Source organism: Astyanax mexicanus, chromosome 13, assembly GCF_023375975.1.
Source record: "Astyanax mexicanus isolate ESR-SI-001 chromosome 13, AstMex3_surface, whole genome shotgun sequence".
Taxonomy (NCBI): Eukaryota; Metazoa; Chordata; class Actinopteri; order Characiformes; family Acestrorhamphidae; genus Astyanax; species Astyanax mexicanus.
The window spans coordinates 35137290-35158951 of NC_064420.1; the positions used below are offsets into that span (position 1 = coordinate 35137290).

The 21662-nt window shown below is 37.2% G+C and overlaps 3 protein-coding genes across 5 annotated transcripts; 2 read left to right on the forward strand and 1 right to left on the reverse strand.

Moving 5' to 3' along the window:
* The first annotated feature begins 1092 nt into the window (after nucleotides 1–1092).
* LOC103044421 (troponin C, skeletal muscle) lies at nucleotides 1093–4049 on the forward strand. Its single transcript, XM_007249856.4, has 6 exons — nucleotides 1093–1201; nucleotides 2484–2535; nucleotides 2633–2776; nucleotides 2905–3019; nucleotides 3115–3251; nucleotides 3473–4049. Exons 1-6 carry the CDS (start codon nucleotides 1199–1201, stop codon nucleotides 3502–3504), a joined length of 483 nt encoding a protein of 160 aa, XP_007249918.1. The 5' UTR covers nucleotides 1093–1198; the 3' UTR covers nucleotides 3505–4049.
* Nucleotides 4050–6324: 2275 nt separating this feature from the next.
* Nucleotides 6325–7480, reverse strand: taf13 (TATA-box binding protein associated factor 13). Of its 2 annotated transcripts, XR_002650928.2 has the most exons (3): nucleotides 7343–7480; nucleotides 6695–7225; nucleotides 6325–6575 (listed from the first exon to the last, which is right to left on the reverse strand). XR_002650928.2 is itself a non-coding variant. In XM_022677423.2 (2 exons), exon 2 carries the CDS (start codon nucleotides 7185–7187, stop codon nucleotides 6813–6815), a length of 375 nt encoding a protein of 124 aa, XP_022533144.1. In that variant the 5' UTR covers nucleotides 7188–7225; nucleotides 7343–7480; the 3' UTR covers nucleotides 6325–6812. The 2 variants fall into 2 exon arrangements, 1 of the variants encoding a protein (XP_022533144.1); XM_022677423.2 differs by having other exon boundaries at nucleotides 6325–7225.
* Nucleotides 7481–8469: 989 nt separating this feature from the next.
* Nucleotides 8470–20767, forward strand: slc35c2 (solute carrier family 35 member C2). Of its 2 annotated transcripts, none has more exons than XM_049462767.1 (10): nucleotides 8470–8705; nucleotides 9483–9639; nucleotides 13292–13442; nucleotides 13770–13833; nucleotides 14385–14457; nucleotides 16378–16546; nucleotides 17281–17364; nucleotides 18152–18327; nucleotides 18622–18751; nucleotides 19536–20767. In XM_049462767.1, the coding sequence occupies exons 2-10, from the start codon at nucleotides 9529–9531 to the stop codon at nucleotides 19646–19648; spliced, it is 1071 nt and encodes a 356-aa protein (XP_049318724.1). In that variant the 5' UTR covers nucleotides 8470–8705; nucleotides 9483–9528; the 3' UTR covers nucleotides 19649–20767. The 2 variants fall into 2 exon arrangements, with proteins under 2 accessions (XP_049318724.1, XP_049318723.1); XM_049462766.1 differs by having other exon boundaries at nucleotides 8471–8705; nucleotides 9479–9639.
* The last annotated feature ends 895 nt before the right edge of the window (nucleotides 20768–21662 follow it).

A 21662-nucleotide genomic window follows, 5' to 3' on the forward strand; every position in this document is an offset into this window, starting at 1 on the left:
TCGTGCTGCACACCACCCTTAAAATTCTCCTTTCAAAACATTGCTGCCGCTCCTGGCGCAGGGTATATACTCCTTTACCTCCTCCCTTACCCCACCCTACTAGCTTCTTGGCTGCAAATGCTGGACCCAACCCGCCCCCACAAACACCAAACACATGGATGAATGGATGTCTAATCGCCCCCCACCGTCCACTTCTCTGGTCCATTCGCTTATGTTCCCTGATTCAGGAAATACATGCCATACAAGGACTGCCAGGCCCGGTCTGCTCAGGCTATGGGCTACTCTTCTACACTGCTGTTTATGTTTTTTGAGAAGGGTGGGCTGCAGCTTGACCCTCTCGTATCTAAGAACCATTTGCTATTCAGGGCATGCTGAAGTTCTGCAGCACAGCACTTTTCCTCTGGGGTTTACAGTTTCACTCTGCTTATGACATGGGAGAGAGCGCCACCCACGAGTTTATCTTCACCCAGAGAATATTCTATTCTATTCTATTCTATTCTATTCTATTAACCCAAATAATTCTATTCTATTCTGAGACTCTCTGAGAATCTTTTTTAATCAACAATTACCCAGAACTGGTTGACTGGACTTCTTTTCTGTAGCTCAAAAGCGCAAAGTGTTGAGAGTTACTGAAAGTGTTGAAAAATGACTTCATTGTATATAATTGGTACTGTTGCACAATGTTAAGTTTTGGTCTGGTTTTTTATATTATATATGTTTAATATGTCACTATTACTAGCATAGAGCCACAGCAACAAGTCTATTACCTGGGTCAAAAACATTAATTGTAATGAACTACTAGTAGTAGATATGCTTTATTATAGGGTTCGCGCATCTCCACACCTTCATCATGACCAGCCATCAATTCTCTGCCCCAATACCACTCATTTAACCAGTTTCATTACTCGTTGAATTTGATTTTTCTGAAAGAAGCAGAAAAGAATTTAGGGCCTCAGATATTTTCCCCTCTCAAAACCAGATCTTCTGTCTACACACCGCAGAACTGGATTGGCTCACGTCGCCTCAGAGCCCTAAAAGTGCAGCATTCTAATTCTGGAGGGGGTGTGTCCTCGCCCACCCGTTTAAAGTGTGTCTGAACTCTCACTTGATGTCTAGTCTGGCTGTTGAGGTGCACGCGGATTGACCACTCCTTTGGCCTTGATTGGTGGATAATAGTGGGGGAAACTAAACCACAACCATGGTAAGAAATCAGAAAAGGGAGAAAAAAAAAGCATTCAGGTATTTTGAGCTATTGGGTAATTTTGGGGGGATTTGTCAAAAATCTTTTTTATTCCAGATTAGTAAATGCATTTGATAAAAAATAAAAAATGATTTCTTTATGAAATTGACAATATTACAAAAGGAACGAAGGATATCCACAGCATGTGATATCCAAATTTCCAAATTAACTGATCTCTCATAATACCTGAATCAACCCTTTACAAAAAAAAAAAGCTGGCATGTGTAAACTAGAACAGTTTAATTAAGAGGCATGCACACATTTAGTACACTGGGCTTTTTAAATTTAAAATTTAGCATAGGCTTGTGTCTGTTGGATAAACGTTAAAGAAAGTTAAAGATTTTATGCTTTGTTAGAATACCAGCTAGTCTGATTTTAGGCCTAATTCAGTTTTAAAGCTGTTTTAGCCATTGTGTGTGTGTTTCATAAATCCTACTTGATGCCCAAAACTTCTGTAAATTTAATTTAGCAGTCAGCAGACAGTATGTAAAGCCAAACTGGCATGGCACCAGTGAGGTTAGAGGGTGGTGAGATGCCATTTGATCCGGGCAGTAAAGTGTGTGTGCATCCAGATTACTTGCTTAGGCGCCACATTCCGGGAGTTAAATTTCGGAATTGCCATGTAGAGGCACTGAGTGGGAGATAACCTGCTGATCCTTAAAATAGCATTAATGCGCCAACTGCAGTGCGCATGGCTGAGAAAAAGCCTAAAACTTAACCATTTGAACATTAGACTATTTTAAACTGTATTATTCAGGAAGTTGTATGAATTATCCTATGATTACATTGAACTAATATTTAAGTTGTGTATTTTGAGAGTAAATTTAAGTGCGGGCTAATATACAGGCCTAGAATGTTTAAAGGGTTAGTAAACAGTATTTATTATTAAAAGTGCTAAGAAAAATAAAATGGGTCTTATTATATTTGTTTGTATTAATAATTTTTTTCTTAAACCTAATTTTTACAAAGTCTGACAAAATCTGAGTCTGACATTCACCAATATTATCTAACTTGGCATTTGTTCAGTTTGAATGAACAATAAATCTGACAAAAATTGGACACAAATTGGTTGGACAATTCTCCAAAACAAATGTAGAAAGAAACTTCGTAGGAATATATTGGTAGATACGGCCTGTTATTATTACACCCAGCATTTCTCATCATCAGGATTATGACAAAGAAATATGGTTGTATAAAGTGAATGATGGTATATTTTAATCATTGCTGTTGTGTGGGTTGTCAGACTGACGCACAGCAGGAGGCCCGCTCCTACCTGAGCGAGGAGATGCTTGCTGGTGAGTGGCTGTATTAACGAATGAATTAATCAGTTCTAAATGTGTACTGTAGTGTTTGTTTGATGTATGATGAGATTTTTGTTTCTTGCAATAACAGAGTTCAAGGCTGCCTTTGACATGTTCGACACTGACGGTGGCGGTGACATCAGCACCAATGAGTTGGGTACTGTCATGAGGATGTTGGGTCAGAATCCAACCAGAGAGGAGTTGGCTGAAATCATTGAGGAGGTGGATGAGGATGGTAAGGACTTGGGGACACTTGTAAAAACAGCATGTTGATTATACTACTGTCTATATAAGTAGGTCTAATGCACTATGCGATATTACTTTAGCGAAAATGGCTGTACACTTCTTTTTGATCAACCTCAGGCAGCGGATCCATTGACTTTGAAGAGTTCTTGGTCATGATGGTGAGGCTCCTAAAGGAGGACCAGGCTGGCAAGAGCGAGGAAGAGTTGGCAGAGTGCTTCCGTGTATTTGACAAGTATGTCACGACTCACTGATATAGACTAGGCTTCTCCAGATGAATGGTATTTATTCAATGGATGATTGACCTTGCATTTCCTGGCGGTTTCGCAGGAACGCTGATGGCTACATTGACAGAGAGGAGTTTGCTGAGATCATCCGCAGCACTGGCGAGTCCATCACAGAAGATGAGATTGATGAGCTGCTGAAGGACGGAGACAAGAACGCAGATGGCATGCTTGACTTTGACGGTATGACGGCTTTTATGTCTAAGAATGTCATTGAATATGCAGGGGTTATTGTTAGTATTAAAAACTCTTATATACACTGTGTTGGCAGTACTGTAGTTTTCTATGAATTATAGTCAAGTATACACGCTTGTATAATAATACATTATTATTATGATTATTATGCTGTGGCTAAATATTGTTGCACCAGTTTAATGGAGGACTACAATGCCTTTATTTTTCAGAATTCCTCAAGATGATGGAGAACGTGCAGTAAAACAGAGACTCATGGACATTCCTCCCCCCTTTGACCCCCTGTCAACTCAAGCCCATTCTTTCAAACCTACTCATGCCCCCTTTTACCCTTTTGCCCACCATCTGCTCCGTTGACTCTCCTTCTTCATCTCAACACAGCTATGCCGCTTCAACAGACATAACAGACAGACACCTGGGTGGGGTCTGCCAAGGTTCAGCATGCAAACAATCATGATCCTGGGGTACGTTTAACCCGCATGTTCCTGGAAGAGCCAAGCTGTGGCGTCTGTGGTGCCAGTACATCAAAAACACGCACCACGCCATGGTGGACCCCCGCAATGCTGGGCGTTTAGTCGAGATTTAGACTAGATCAGCAGGCAGCTTGTTACCGCTGCTTAGACCAATGCAACAACCTCTCATACTTCATTGTATTTAAGATCAAACGCTTGAAAGAAAGTACAGAATAAAAAATAAAAGACATGCTCGTGTTTAGTTGGTCTGTTTAGTCAAATCTGTATTTGGTTATGTTCTGAGGAATTCATCAATAAAGCTTTTTTTTTTTTTTTCGTTTTTCTTCCCCAAGTCTCATTGACCCAAATAAGGATTGAGATGACTGGTCATTCATAATATGGTTGTGCTTCAGTTTCATCAGTCAACCCATATGCGAAATGTCTATGTAAAATGGATGAGAAAAAAAACGTAAAATCTTAAGATGCTTGAGAATAATGTGTGATGATTGCTTCCTTCTTAATAGGCAGGTCACGCTCGACCATCTCGGGCTAATTCCTTGCTGCATTGTTGTTGATTCAATATGAATCACTTCACAATATAATTATGCATTTATTGTTCATTCTTCAATCAGAGGTCTTGAGAACATGATTGCACATATATCATGACCGTGGTCCAAGTGTTACACTGAAGTGTAAATGTTTGATTAATTGTAGTAACTGTAGTATTGCAGACACCACCAAAATATCTTGCTTGAAATAAACCCTGTATTTAGTTGTGCACAGATAGCAAATTCTCCTGCTAATCAGAGCATATATAATTTTTACGCATTATTGCAGACATCATTATTTCGCTATTGCTGTCTTTAATTTTTATTTAGAGTCTTAAATTTCAACTACTTCGTAATATGGCAGTGCTCTGGAGAGAACTGCTAAATCTTTTGTATGACTTTCCAAATATGGGCACATATAGGCAGTGTCCAAAATAAAAGGCAGCTGCCTCAGTGCCTTGCTGCCTATGCAGTCTCCTATAGTAAGTACCTTAGAAGGCAGAACTATGATGAGGGTGCTTCAGCCAGATTGTGTTTGAGATGCACTTTAAATATAGCAACACCATGAAACTGACATGACTAGTGGTGTAACTAATTCTAATCATAAAGACATAAAAAGCCAAAATACTGACGACAACTGATAATTTGGGTAAATAATTGTAAAAAACGTACATTTGTTACGTACGTATTTCTGCTGATTGCCGCGTGCTTGGGTCATGTTCGCAAGTCGAGGCAGCTGTAACCCAAAGAATCATGGGTTATGTAAGATACATCCATGCTGCCTTTACAATTAAGCAAAAGGTACCATAACAGACAGTTTTTTTAAACAAGTGCTTGATTCCATACCTTTTTTGTCTCCAAACACTGCCTGAGTAGATGTAATTTATTACATTTTAAAAAGAGCCATAGTCATTAATATAGTACTGTGGGAAAGTTACATATGACACCTCCTATTTAATTTTAACGATGGTCAAAACACTGCCTCTAATAAACAGCACAAAGCTTTCATCTTATAGAAAGCAAATGTCAAGATCTATTTTTAGTACTAAACTGAAGTAAAAAAAAGTGCTGGGCAATACAAAAAAAACATCAATATTTGTCGAATATATGATTGATTCTTGATTGCGATTTAGATTTTAAATTCCTACACAACTAGTTTTTTTATTTGTAAACAGAGAGCACTATTTAAAGTGATGAGCAAGCTATTGTATCCTTTACACTTCATTTAGTTGTTTTGTTTTGTTATTTGTACAAATAGTTAGCAGACCTCTTCAACATTACAGCAGCTTTTATATTAGACAAGTTGCAAACGTAACCTTCCTGTATTACAGTTTCTGACAAGTGTAAAATATGACAATCTCTGCCACATAATACTTTCTTGTTTCTGACAGAAGCAAATATCTATCTACTGAGATTTACTCTGATGTTATATAGATGTACTACACACAGAATGATCTATTTTAAGCATGTATTTATTTTATTGTTGAGTCAATGAAACACCAAAAAACAGTCTCAAAAAATGTATTATATTATATAAAATCAACTGGTACTTTATATTACACAAAAGGCAGCCAGCACCAGCAGATGACTTGGCGCTCAAAACTATTGTTGATCATGAGTAAGTTTTACATTTTGTTAGGAAATCAAGGAACCAGAGTCTGGAGGAAGAGTGGAGAAACACACAGACCAAACTGCTCGAGGTCTAGGGTGAAGTTTCCACAATCAGTGATGGTTTGGAGAGACATGTCATCTGCTGCTTCTCTCTGCTGATAACTTTTATGGAGATGTGGTTTTCTTTTTCCAGCAGGACTTGGCACACTGCCAAAAGTATTTATTAGTCTTATATAATATTCTAATGTTCCGTCACTGATGTTTGGGTTTTTATTGGCTGTAAGCAGTCATCGCCAACAATAAATTAAATAAACACTTAAAATACATTGTGTGTTTGGAACAACTTAAAAGGAAAGAAGTGAACTCCTCTACTTCAGGAGGAGGTTTGAAAAAAAATTAATTACAAGACTTACAAATTCTAAGTGTTTTTCAAAAAGAACAAACGCTAAAAAATGAATAAAACATCTGCTTATTTATTTGTTGATGGTTCTGTTTAATTTTCCACACAGGTGCCGGAAAATGTAAAAACAAAACAATTGTTATAACAGAGCTGCAATAAATTTGAAGATCAATCCCTGCTTTAAAAAAATCCAGATAAGAACCAGCTGGTCATCCAGACCTATGTTGGTAGTCCAGCTGGTCTTGACCTGTATTTTTAGCAGGGATTACTTTTGCACAGTGCTTTATACAATCAGCCTACAGAAATTAAAACTTTACTAGACCTGTTCCAACTTTAATTCAACCAAGTAGGTCACCTTAAACATACAAACAGTTAAAGAAAATGCAAAAACAACAGGAAAAACGCATTTTATAAGAACCGGACATGTTTGTGAAACGTGCTGACCAATATACCAGCACAAAACACTGAGTTTTTAAGTCGTTTTAAACCCAGCAGTGGTAGAGAAACCACCACCACAGACTGTTCGTGTGTGAGAGACAGTTTAGGACCCATAGTTGGCCTCGTCGAAAGCCTTGCGAGCTCTCTTCAGCTCCTCGTTCATGGTGAGCAGATCTTTCACCCTGGCGAACTTTCTCGGGTCTTTTCTGATGAGAAACACGATGTCCTCCACCTGGACGCGGCCCTGCCGCCCGATGGACATGGCTTTGTGGGTCATCTCCGTGATGAACTCGATCACCAGGTCCTCCAGGATGTCCACTGACTCCGTGTAGGGGTTCTGGTCGTCTCCGAAGCCGTACATCATGCAGCGCAGCTCCTTAGAAAACAGCCTCTTTCTCCTGCCGTGTCCTGAATCCACACCGTTTCCAACATCGTCCAGATCTTCATCAAAGCCCGGATCATCGTCTTCCTCAGCCATGTTTGTGCTGCGGCCCGCAGTAGCGCTGAAGTCCCCTACTATCAACCAGAAACTCAATTCAGATACGGCAGGACACACACAAACACACACTGTTCAGACTCTAACTGTTATCCGTATAAAAAAAACGTAAGCAGTTTCCTGAATATGTAACTTACTTATGTAACTTTAAGCGCCAACCAGCTACAGAACCTTTTCTCTGGCGTTACAGCCACAAACACACACTTCCTCTTCTACTAGGACTTTACGAAGCTCTATAGAAGCACTGCTGCCACCTAGAGATCTGCACACAACTGCATCAACCTGCTTCATACTGCAGGAAAAAAAAGAAAAACATATATACAACTCTGAAAAAGAATAAGTGATTTGCTATTTATAGGTATACGTTTGAATAAAATGAACATTGTTGTTTTATTCTATAAATTACGGACAATATTTCTCCCAAATTCCAATTACAAATATTGCCATTTACAGCATGGATTTGCAGAAAATGAGAAATGGCTGAAATAACAAAAAAGATGCAGAGCTTTTAGATCTCAAATAATGCAAAGAAAACAAGTTCATATTCATAAAGTTTTAGGAGTTCTGAAATCAATATTTGATTAAATAGCCCTGTTTTTTATTCACAGTTTTCATGCATCTTGGCATGTTCTCCTCCACCAGTCTTACACACTGCTTTGGATAACTTTTTGCTACTCCTGGTGCAGAGATTTAAGCAGTTCAGCTTGGTTTGATGGATTGTAATCATCTTCTTCTGGATTTTATTTCAGAGGTTTTCAATTTGGTAAAATAAAAAAAACTCATAATTTTGTGACAATAAAGTATTTTTTTGAACACACTCATTCAAAATAAAAAAATCTGATTATGCTTATTTTCTACATTGTAATAATAATAATAATAATAATAATTAGTATAATAATAATAATAGTTATTAGTATTATTATTATCTATTTATTTATTTTTAGAACCTCCTAAAATTATATATATGTATTTTTAATTAAAAATAAATCTTAACACGTGTTTGGCGGCGAGTGATCGCTCGCAGCGCCCCCTGCAGTATTGGAGTAATGTATAAATATTGACGAAGGGTGTTTGCTGAAAGCTTGAATTGTGATCTGAAAAAAATGTTTTGAACAAAAAAAATTAATAAAAAAAAACAGCCTTTTAATACCAGTTACAGTTTAATTACAAGTTCACCAGCTACCACACTAATTACCAGTGTGTGTAGTGTGTGTAGTATAGGCTGTGTGTTCGGGCCACATTTCCCGGGGTGCACTGCATGTACACGTCAGAGGAGCGTGGCCGCTGCTGCTGCTGCTGCTGCCAGACACCAAAACAGAACGGAGTTATATATATACCATGGTGAATGAGTGTAGCGGACCCTGATCACCTGAGTAACTATACATTACCATTAAATCATCACTATCAGCAGCCCGAGACTCCATACTACAGGAACAGCTATGGTAACATAGCTCTTTACTAGGAGTACAGTCTGTAACTGGAGGGAACAATGTTAACCAGGTAAGAGAGTCTGAACACTGAGGTTTAGCTGGGTTAGCTGTTGGGTAGCGGTGGGTTAACCAGGATAATGGACAGGTTAACTCTAGGTTACACTGTAAGATGTTGATAGTTAGTTAGTAAGGTTAGCTAACTGGCTGCCTGTTTATCTACTTAAACACACAGCTTGTTTTCAAATGGACCTGAAGGACAGGTTAGGGCACGTGCTGCTCGTTCTTTGCATGCTAGCTATAAGTAACCTGCCACATGACTTCATTAGTATTTAATAGTCGTAATATGGTCTATTGTGTTTATTTGTATATTTGTTCACATAAATACTCCATACACACAGTAGGATTAATTAAAATGCTTTTTTATGGTATTATATTATATTAAAATTTATATCAGTAGCACTTAATGGCATTTAAATTTAGGGGAGTCTCATAGTCGGAAAACATACTTTCATACAGCTCGGGAAAAAAATAAGAGACCAAAAAAGAGTTAAAAAAAAGTTTCTTTGATTTTACCAAATTGAAAACCTCTGGAATATAATCAAGAGGAAGATGGATGATCACAAGCCATCAAACCAAACAGAACTGTTTGAATGTTTGCACCTGGAGTGGCATGAAGTTATCCAAAAGCAGTGTGAAAGACTGGTGGAGTAGAACATGCCAAGATGCATGAAAACTGTAAAACATCCAGCTTGAAATCCAGCTTGTTTTATTGCAGCAAGTATATGTATGTTTTTACTATTCTTGTTTTTTTGACTGACCCTTAATATGTCATTGTTTTGCTAGGTAGACGTCTCATTCCTGTCTGGGGAACGTGCAGAGCCTAGTGTGTGGCGATGGCATGGCCGGTGTCGATCATTTGCCGGGCACTCCGCAATGTGGGCTTGGTTCTTTTCTACTATGTCTTCTCAATAGGAATCACTTTCTACAACAAGTGGCTCATGAAGGTGAGGCAAATTTCTCATTTCACGCTCTTATTGTAGATGGCAAAGACGTCAAAGAAATTATTTGGTCAGATTTACATGGTTTACCACTTTGTGGGTTGCGAGTGTTGAGTGGGGAAATTTGTACTCATAAAATTCTTTCAAGGTTGGCATGCCTGTAATTGTTGTGCACATTGTGGTCTAGATTTAAAAATTAATATTGTTATTCAAAAAAATGTGTAGCAGAAATTTGTTGAGATTTGTGCAGCAGCAGTAAGAGCAAAAACTGTCCCTGTCCTGTTGCTACTGTCCCGCGACACTCTCCTACTGTCCCGCGACACTCTCCTACTGTCCCGCGACACTCACCTACTGTCCCGCGACACTCACCTACTGTCCCGCGACACTCTCCTACTGTCCCGCGACACTCTCCTACTGTCTCGCGACACTCACCTACTGTCCCGAGACACTCTCCTACTGTCTTGCGACACTCTCCTACTGTCCTGCAGAGCTCTTTAACTGTACCGCGGAGGTTTTTAACTGTACCGCGGAGGTTTTTAACTGTACCGTGAGGTTTTTAACTGTACCGTGGAGGTTTTTAACTGTACCGCGGAGGTTTTTAACTGTACCGCGGAGGTTTTTAACTGTACCGTGGAGGGTTTTAACTGTACCGCGGAGGTTTTTAACTGTACCGCGGAGTTTTTTTTAACTGTACCGCGGAGGTTTTTAACTGTTTTAACTGTCCTGCAGAGCTTTTTAACTGTCCTGTGGAGCTTTTAACTGTGCCGCAATGTGATACATTGTGTCTTATGAGACGACTTAAGACTTATGAGATAATTCCCCTAGATTTGACCATCAAATCTATTATATAATATTTCCAGTGTCATAATACAAAATATCAAATATCAAAAATAGTATGACTTTAAATTAATAACTAATATGGACACAGGTAACGACCTTGTTCATGTCTGCACACACATTACATGTGTATTTAGCCTAATCTCACAGTTATCACACTCATATATCTCTTTTATATTCTATATCACATTCTGGTATAATTATATTTTTTATTATTCATTTTTTTCTGATGTGTGTGTACTTATGTGTGTCTGTATATAAGTTCCTGGAACAGTCTAATTAATAAATTATTTTTTTTTTGCTATATTCTCGTTTATTATTGTTTATCTACATTCTATTAAAGTCTAAATTAGTCTAAATTAAGTCTAAAAGTCTAAATTTTAGTTAAAGCATTTGCACAGCATTTTGCTTATTTTTTTCTTGGTAAATTTTCTTTAAAAATAATCAATAAAATCTAGGTGTTTGCGTTACACTTAAATTCATAAATCAGTCATCATAAATCACCATCATGAAAAAAAACGTATGTGCTTGTTTTGGGCTCTGAATTACTTAAATAATGTAAAATATCATTTCAATTGCTGATATTTAGATTTTTGCAGTGTAGGTATGAAACGATTTCAGTGACACCGTTTAATTTGTGGTCTTTTGATAGAGCCTATTCTATTGCTTATTACACTGTTTTTCAATCCTGGTCTTTAAGGGCCACTGCCCTGCACATTTTATTAATTGTCATACTTTGACAGCCCCACATTAACACAATAATTGACAGCTGATTGTCTGGTGTATTGGAAGCAGGGACAACTCCAAAAACTGCAGGACAGTGGGCCTCCTTGGCCAGGGTTGAGAAACACTGGCCTATTCCATCAAAATCCCATCACTGTGTATTTGTATTAGTTACAATTAGGGTTGTGCCGATGGACAATATCATATTATTTATTATTATTATATTATTATTATATTATTATTAAGATATAATTATTTATATCTAGGTTACAGCTTGTCTTCGTTTTTTTTCTACATGTCTGTATTCATTTTAAACATTTCATGTTATTCACACAAATATAATACGCCTGCTAGATTTCTATTATTATTACAAAAATAATTCACATATTTATTGATATTTAATCAAGAGATATCAGGCAAAATGCGCTGCGCCGTGCCTCTCTCTCTCTCTCTCTCTCTCTCTCTCTCTCAGCGCGGAGCTGAATTCAGAGCGAGGCTAAAAATAAAAACTCAGTTTAGTTAAATAAATTAAGATGAGTGAGGACCTATAAATTGAATCAAATATAAAGGATAGGTTGAGGTTTTGGTGAGCTGTTTCAATTATTTGAAACTGAAACAGATATCATTCTGCGTACTATTAGATAGCCTTTGATTGTGTTTTAAATGAGTTTTTATTTTATATTAATTATTTTTTTATTCATTTTAAATATTTTTAGTATTTTATTGATCAAACTTTTTTTGGCTATAGCGGCGTTGGCTGGTCACCTGAGCAACTACTGTGCTTTTAATCCTCTCCTGCTGTAATAAACAGTGGGGAAACCACTTTTCTTAGGTTCTGGTTAAAACTTTTCCCGCTGTGTTCTCAGAATTAAAGAGGTATAGCGAGAGATCAAATGTTACTGGGTGAAATAGTAATAGACACACAGTTTATCAGCATGATTACTGTATTTTAAATCCTCTGAATTCACAGCAACACCTGCACTCATCTCTGCATTTCATCCACCGAGGTAAACATGTTCCCCTGAACTCCTAAAGTAAACGTCAAGCAAAATGACATGATACATCTACAACAATATTGTAATAACTTAACTTTGTTTAATAAGTGTTGGATAACTGCTTGCCACGTCTGCATTGTATAATTTGATTTAATCTGCTTTATTAGGTCTACAAAAAAACTGCAGGACAGTTTAAAAGTTCCACAGGACAGTTAAAAAACTCCACGGTACACTTAAAAAGTTCCACAGGACAGTTAAAAAGCTCCACAGGACAGTTAAAAGCTCCACAGGACAGTTAAAAAGCTCCACAGGACAGTTAAAGGGCTTCGCAGGACAGTTAAAAAGCTCCACGGTACAGTTAAAAGGCTTCGCAGGACAGTCGTTGAGCTTCTCAGGCCAGTTAAAGAGCTCCGCAGGACAGCAGGCGAGTGTCGCGGGACAGTACGTGAGTGTCGCGAGACAGCACGTGAGTGTCGCGAGACAGTACGTGAGTGTCGCGAGACAGTACCTGAGTGTCGCGGGACAGTAGGTGGGTGTCGCGAGACAGTACGTGAGTGTCACGGGACAGTAGGTGGGTGTCGCGAGACAGCAGCAACAGGACAGGGACAGTTTTTGCTCTTACTGCCTCTCGATTTGTGACAGTCTTAAGGGTGTATCCCAGTTGCGTACGGACAATTAATACTAACTAGTTTGAAGTATGTAGTACAGATAAAAGTTGAGTATACTTAAATAGTTTTTTTAATATGTTTTAATGCACACAGATATATCACAAACGGAGAGCGGGGAACAACTGACAATATTGGAAAAATATTAGTAGTAAAAAAAGGAAATAATGATGAAAGGGAGGGAGTTTTTCCTTGCCTCCGTTGCTTACTGGGAGTTCTATTTTGTATGTTCAATGTTTTGACTGATTATCTGTTGTGCTACCAATTTGCTTTGTAAAATGTTGTAAAAAGTAAAAAAAAAGTGCTTCATAAATAAATTAGATTTGGTTTGCATTGCAGTGCAAATCCATAACTTATATCTAGCATACCTTGCTCTCTGTAGAGTTTGTTTCTGGATGTCTACATTTATTCACTTTTGTATTTTTTTTTCCCTCCCAGGGTTTCCACTTCCCTTTGTTCATGACGCTGGTCCACCTCGTGATAATATTTTGCTTGTCGGCTCTGACACGATGTGCCATGCAGTGCTGGACACGCAAGCCTAGAGTTACGCTCGGCTGGAAAGAGTACCTGTACAAAGTAGCACCAACAGGTACGTGAACAGATTTTAAAATAATACGGCTCAGTGTGTCATTGGTTATAAAGGTAACTGTGATAAGATAGCTGGGCTTATCTTACGAGTTTAAATAGAACTCCAGTCCAGACTGACCCGTGTGCCACGTTTAAAAACTGTTCAACACTCTTTATGTACATTTATTATATATTTATTTTTTTTAAACCTTTATTTAAAAGGTCAAAAGGCCATATGTGTATTATGTAACAACTCAGTATGCTAATGTGTTCTCAAGCAAAAATGTAGCAGCACAGATATCCAATAACAAAGCCAACATTTACTGAAAACCCATTCCCTGCCTTGCAGCACTTGCAACTGCGCTGGACATTGGACTGTCCAACTGGAGCTTCCTTTTCATTACTATCAGTCTGTGAGTAGCCATTGTCTCATTGTCTCTCTATGAGTGGTGCGGAGTAGCTAATCAGTAATACTACCCTTTGCACCTTTTACTTATAGTTGATGACGGTTCTTTGATACGAGTATGTCATCATGATTGCTCGCAAATTGGCAAATCTATTATTACTGCAGAACATTGCAGTTTGTCATTAATCCAATTAATGCATTTACATAAACTTAAGTAATCAACCACTGGAGAAACTCAGGATTTTATGATTATTTAAATTTAAAACTTATTTCCAGTACAGGGGTATGCTTTCATCCATGATAGATTGAGAAATATGAGTATACTCTGGTTAAGAGTATACATTGACTAATAAATATGATAATTGACCTAAAATCCAGATGTCTTAATCAGATTTATTAATTGGATTTCCAGACCCTACTCTGATCTGCTAAATCAGAATGTATTGTTTAAATGACTACTTGAATAATTGGGTATCTGCAGTAATTTGATTATGAAAATTTTTATGCATATAAATGCACTTACTATTAACAAATTTTATTGGTGTGTGTTTTCTGCAGATACACGATGACAAAGTCTTCCGCTGTGCTTTTCATTCTGTTGTTCTCCTTGGTCTTTAAATTAGAGGAACCGGTAAGCTTTTGATCTGAATCGTGCGTGCGTGCGAATTCGCTGACAAGCCACATGTCATGTGACAGGAACTAGTATCGTTCCATGTTCCATTGAAGCTAAAGAACACTGCCCTGACTGTGTGATATGAGTGTGGAGCCTCCTGCTTTAAATCTTACTACCTGCTGCACCGTTTAATGTGGGTAATAGTCTTACGACTGGTACACATCACACTCCTGATTGAGGAATGGTAAATGTCAGCTAAGCCTGTCACAATACAAATTTATTAAAAATATTATACTTCTGGCATGTCAGTGTATTTTAGAACATAGTATTGGAACAATTATTGGTATAAATCGATTTACTGGTATCCATTCGATTACTTGTTTCAGTGCAGTTACTGTGCCATTACTATAAATTGGCTGTTCCTAGATATTGTATGTAATGGGTCTGTTCTTTGATATACAGTTATTCAGTGTTTTATACATGCTGCGCTATAAGAACTGCGATATTAAGATATTTTGTTGTTATGCAGTTACACAGCTCTGGAATAAATTGAGTTTCTGAATCAGTTTCTCTGATTTTGCTATTTATAGGTTTATGTTTGAGTAAAATAAACATGGTTGTTTTATTCTATAAACTACAGACAACAAGTTCTCCCAAATTCCAAATAAAAAAATTGTCATTTAGAGCATTTATTTGCAAAAAAATAGAAATGGTTGAAATAACAAAAAAAGATGCAGAGCTTTCAGACCTCAAATAATGCAAAGAAAAATTCATATTCATAAAGTTTTAAGAGTTCAGAAATCAATATTTGGTGGAATAACCCTAGTTTTTAATCATAGTTTTCATGCATCTTGACATGTTCCGCTCCACCAGTCTTACACACTGCTCTTTAATAACTTGGTGCCACTCCTGGTGCAAAAATTCAAGCAGTTCAGCTTGGTTTGATGGCTTGTGATCATCCACCTTCCTCTTGATTATATTCCAGAGGTTTTCAATTTGGTAAAATCAAAGAAACTCGTCATTTTTAAGCAGTCTCTTATTTTTTTGCAGAGATGTATATTGTGCTATAAAAATACAGGATTTTTACCAGACTTGAACAATCATGTCACAGTGTTAATATATGCCCTCCGTTTATCAAAGATTGGACTACAATAAATGATATTGGACTGGTATAATCTGCTTTTGGTAGATATGTTGTGGAAAATAAAAGCAGTAAAGATTTTTCTTTTGTATCAACCCATTCACAGAAATATGTGTATGGTTTAATTTGCTTTATGTTACATTGAATTTCCTGTGTATTCACTATGTTAAATGAGCTACAACAATGCTGGAATGACATAAATTGCAGCCCAACTGCTAATTCACATGTACTCCATCAGAGATATGAATGACTCCCTGAAATGCTATGCCTTGCTCTTTTATTGGTGGCTCTGAATACCAATAATTTGTTCAGAAAAGCATACAGTTTGGTCAGGTAAATTGGGTCTATAAAGAGCCAGTAGGGCTGTGCACATGGTGAGATCTCAAAAATACTTCCCACCATTTTGGATGATGATTAGTTGTACAGTATTGAGTGAAGATTGTGAATACGAAAATGGCATAATGGGTTCAAGTGATTATATATTATCATCGTACTTCAGCTCATTTGTTTTTAGTCACTCCTTGGATGCATTAGTTGGCTTTGTAGGAACAGCTGGAGAGCTGGCTCCTGTTGACCCCAGGCTCTAAGATTGAAAACATTGTCCCCAATGCACCCTTTTAGCGCATTAGATCCCACTGTGAAGCTCTGGAGCTATAGAACTCATAATGTTTGGCACTTTACCTGAAAAAAATGTCTGAATGAATAGAAGATCATTTCTTTTTCCATGTTTGCTTGGGGAGCAAGTACTGTGGATAGGAAGGTAAGAAGTTTGATCTTAAAGTTCTGCTTTCTTTCAGAACCCGTTCCTGATCCTGGTGGTGATACTTATATCAAGTGGTCTGTTCATGTTCACCCTCAAGTCCACTCAGTTTAACCTGGAGGGCTTTATCATGGTTTTACTGGCCTCCTTCATTGGTGGGATTCGCTGGACCCTCACTCAAGTCCTTATGCAGAAAGCAGAGCTGGGTAACTATATGTTTTACAGGGAGGGAGGGCAGATAGTTGTATTATTATTAGTAGTAATAATAGCATGGTGACTTTGATTAGTTGAATACAGCATTATCACTCCAGTTTTGCCCTTTGTGTAATTGAGAAAAAGAGGGTACTGTTAATATTGTAGCCTATAGCTTATTTACTATGCAATATGATAAATCATATTTTATTGTTATTGCTTATTAGACACACTGAAAAGGCCTAAAAACCCTTGGAATAGGGCTGCACAATATATTGTATCAGCATCGCCATTGCAGTTGGCAGTCAGTGTAGTCACATCAGGCAAATTACACATTAAACCATACAAAGAGAAATGATTCTCATTTTCCATGATATATGTACCAGTGGCAGATTATATCTGGCCAATATTATTGTTGTTACTCCAGTCTTCAACACAGAAAGTGCATTATTAATATCATTCATTTTTCATATTACAGAAAAACAAAACATCACAGTTACATAGTTTTTAATATCCAACAGTGTGATTACACCTTGTGTTTTTTGCAGTATTGTGCACCCCTTATTAAAACTGCATATTAGACTGTTAATTAAGTTATATCACATTTAATTAAGTGATGTGTTTACCAGGAAAAACGTATTTGGTCCCATTAAAACTTATTAGTACTTATTTTAAATTACAGTAAAGTGCTGCTGCTGTTTTATCCTGATGTTGTTTGTCTTTGTATTTCTGATGTTCTTTCATGCAGGGCTTCAGAATCCAATTGACACCATGTATCACCTACAGCCACTCATGTTCCTGGGTCTTTTTCCTCTTTTTGTTGTGAATGAGGGTGAGTCAAATAACCAGTTCGCTTTGTCTTTCCTTCTCTTCTGTGACGTGTAGACAGCTAGCTAGGCCCAAATATGTGGGCTAGTATAGCTTAAAGGAGAAATGTTTTTTGGGTTGTAGTGAAACATGATAAAGAATAGGAACTTTTGTAAAATAGCCCACCTCTGTTTACCCCCAGCAATCCAAAATACAGTGCATTTAGCCAATGCCCCCAACAGGCTTACAATGCTAGCAATACAGGCATAGCATTGCACATGTAAAGAAATCACTATTTTCACACCATTAACAAGCACCAATGCATGAATTCAAGCTGTTTCTAAAAATATCTCTATAATATTCATGTATTTCCACAGAATTAATTTTGCAGTCATTTTGCACCCATTTGTTAGTGCTTATCAGTCGTAACTTCAAAATGGCAGCACCTGGAAAACTTGCTTAAGGTACTGTGTGTATAAACAGTGTTTTTAATAAACTACCTGTTCACTTTCAAAGTTCTCAGTGCCTCATTTTATATGTCAGGGCCCTCAGAATTCTACCAATGAAGTGTGGAGCTACTCTGATCTTGTTAATGGTGTTAAAATTGCAATTTCTTGGGGAAATGGGTAAAGCGCTGCCCCTATCATTAGCATTGTAAGCCTGTTGGGAGCATCTCCTTTAACCGTGTATGCATATGGTAAGTTATATGCTAGCATTTAGATCTTGAATGGAAGCAACTAACTCAACAAGGTTTTTGAATTTCCAGCCTTTTGTCCAGAATTTTTTTTACCTAACATCATGTGTGTGTGCAGGTCTGGGTTTGAGCACCTCAGAGAAGCTGTTCCGGGTGAGTGAGCTGCAGCCGCTGCTCTACTCTCTCCTCACTCTGTCAGTGGGTGGCACCCTGGCGTTTGGACTGGGTTTCTCAGAGTTCCTGCTTGTCTCTCGCACCTCCAGCCTCACACTCTCTATAGCAGGCATTTTTAAGGTAAATTCATAACTCCATCTGAATTAACAGCTGCTGCTTCCCCTAACGAAACGGACTCTAAACAGAAACGTATACTTCATTACTTCTGTGTGCCTTCAGTAATTTTTAATCTCTTTATTAACGGTGTTGCCAAATGAAAATAAGTACACATTTTATTCCCAAACAGCAATATAAAAGTTGCATCAAGAGATTGAAAGCTTTTGGGCACATACGTTTCTACATGTTACATTGAAACTCAAACTCTTTCTCTCTCTCTCTCTCTCTCTCTCTCTCTCTCTCTCTCTCTCTGTATAGGAGGTGTGCACTCTGCTGCTGGCAGTAGGGTTTATGGGAGATAAGATGAGCACAGTGAACTGGCTGGGCTTTGTTGTCTGTCTTGCAGGTATCTCGCTACATGTGGGTCTGAAGACGTACTACAGCAAAGGTAGAGTTTACTTTTAAATTTTTAAAAACTCTTCACTCTCAAATCACCTCAAATAAAATTTAGATTTATCAATATAGCACTTTTTTAAACCAATGTCACAGAATAGCTTTAAAGAAATCTGTCTCTTTGCACTAATGCAAAACATAAGATCCCCAGTGAGCAAGCCGAGATGACAGTGTCAAGGAAAACTTCCCTCCAAGCCCAGGGAGCCTATCTTCCTTTGGTCAGAGCTGCTTATAAATTATGGATAAAAGGTCACTATACACCCTTTATGTCTGTTATGTTCAGGTGTACAGATACAATAGAGCCAGGAGTCTCAGTGAGATTATTGTTTTTAGTCAATGTCTGTTTATGCCAACCACCCACTTCCTATGAGCATGACTCCTGTTCCACTGCATGCTTTACCTCACCTGCTCAAGTCTACACACCTGTAAATGTCACCCTGTTGTCTAGTTTCTTCCTTTATATAACGTAAGATCCCATAGCAAATTAAATGATCATGAATGAAACTTGAAAGTAAAAGTTAGGTTTAATAGCTTAATCAAATGTAGTTGTTTAAACTAAGTGAGCGAGCAGCCCTTTTGCCTTTCTGTCTCCAGCAGTTTGTGAAGTGTGAAAATTTGGAGTCTGCCTTTTTTTATAATCAGCATTATTGATTACATCGACTAATTGTTGCAGCTCTAATTACCAGTGGTACTTGTAATATAATGTAAAGTAATGTATTGTAATGTAATGTTATTTTATGTATTCAGTCACTGTAATGAAGTAATCTTATGTTCTCTAGGTAATGGCTCATCATTAAGGCCACTGCCAGGAAGAGACAACCCAGATATGGAGCTCCCTCTTCTCACATCCAGAGAGAACGCCTGTGAGATGGATGAGGAGGATGAGGACTAATCAAAAGGACTATAAGAGAATGTCAGCCTCTGGACTCAATAAGCAATGGACCAATGGCATCCTCACTGACATAATTCCCCTGGATGGTCATGTTGACTACAGGCTCAGGGAAAGTAGCACAAAAAGTCACAAGGAAGATAAAATGCAAATTAAGCTGTTATAGGAAAAGACAGACTTGGATTCCACAAAGCCTGTGATGTTCCAGGTACAGAGATGCAAGAAGGAACATGGCAGAACATTAGGACCAGGTCTAGGGCTGCATGAATGATTCCTAAAACTGCAATATGCAGACATAATTTAACAAATCATAAAACACTATGAGCAAACAGCCATGTGCTTCATTTCTGTCAGGTACATTTTACATAGCAAGGCTTGCAAGCTTGACAAGTGAAATCCTTTTAAATGTAGTTGATATATCATATATAGCATTATCATTTGTTACGATATTCTATACATTTTATACAACTTGTAGATTTAAATTGTCTAGTTTTAAACTAGTTTATCATCAGACAACAGATCTGTAGATCTGTTTTTTTTTCTTTTTCTTTTTTGAAGCAAACAAACTTATCTGCTAATTAAATGAGAATGTAAGTCTCAAGAAAGACTTATAATGGTTAAATGTATCTATAAATTATTTTAAGTCTAATAATAATTATATGCCAGTCTTACAGTTGCAAAGCAAATATATGTCACTATAACGAGAATTTAATTTCTTTTGGTAAAAAAACTTAAATAGGTACAAATGCCTAGAAATAATTGGAACAGTCTTATAATAATGCAATACTTATCTAATGAAAAAAAAGCAAAATAGGGTTGATTTCACTTGCCAAGATATATAGGTTTTGCAGTACAATGCCATTAGGAAGATATTTTTAGGTGCTTTACAGTATTTCAGCTTATCTTCTTATAATTTACATATTTCTATCATGCAGCCCTGACCAGGATTGCATTCTCCATTTGCACTCAGGACCAGTTTCCATGTGGCCTTACGTCTTTCTGTCTTTCTGAGAATCGACACCTTTTTGACACCTTTACTTTGCAAAGATGTAATAAATCTGTGAGTGATTTTATTATGTACTAATTAATATGGTTGCTGTGAAATAAATAATTCATTCCAACCTTCCTTGAATCATAATTATCTCTCAAGTTCACAGGTCAACAGGAAGTGTGAAGCGTCATAATATATGTGTGAGTTTATTATGCTTCCAGTCAGTTTCACATTTCTCACATGCAGACCAGGATGGCGGAGCAGGAGATCAGAATTAGATTTAGCCATTATAATTCCTCCTGGCCGAGGGGACGTATCTAAAGGCTTGAGCCTGACTTGGTTTATTTGAGTGGGTTTAGCATATTAACCTGTAATCAGAGGACCTATTCATACTTCATCAGTCAGCAGGGTAATAGGACAAGGTGGTGGTGGTTTGAAAATTAAATTCAGCGTCTTACTAAATCTAATATACAAGGTTGTGCCTTAAATGGTTTTTAGATCGCAATTTATTAGTTATATAAGTTATTTGATTAAAATCACGCAGTGTTTTAACAGGTCATGCTAAATTCCAGAATGTACTGCAGACTTAGTGTATGTGCCACAGGCATAGTAGGCAGAGTAATGTTAAATAAAAAAACTGTCTTAGAGGAGTAATCCCTTATGTTTTAAAAAAATGTTTACTGCAAACTGTTTATTTTTTTCTCTTTTTGCAGCTATGACCTGTAAGATTTTATTATGAGCAGAAGAAAACTCTGAATTTTGAATGTGTATTGTTGTTGGTACTAGAAAAAAATGTAATAAAAAAAAAAAAATTCTGACATGTCAGTTGCACTTTTAATGTTAGAAATTACGCTTTAGTATTTTGGAGATTAAAAAAAAAAAGCTATATAAATAGTTATATAAAAGTTCCAAAAATAAAAGTAAATATATAATTAGAAAAACAATGTTAAACAAATTATTGCATTGCAATAAACAAAAAATACAATATAGGTTTGATTTCTGTTTATTATTAATATTTTCACAGAA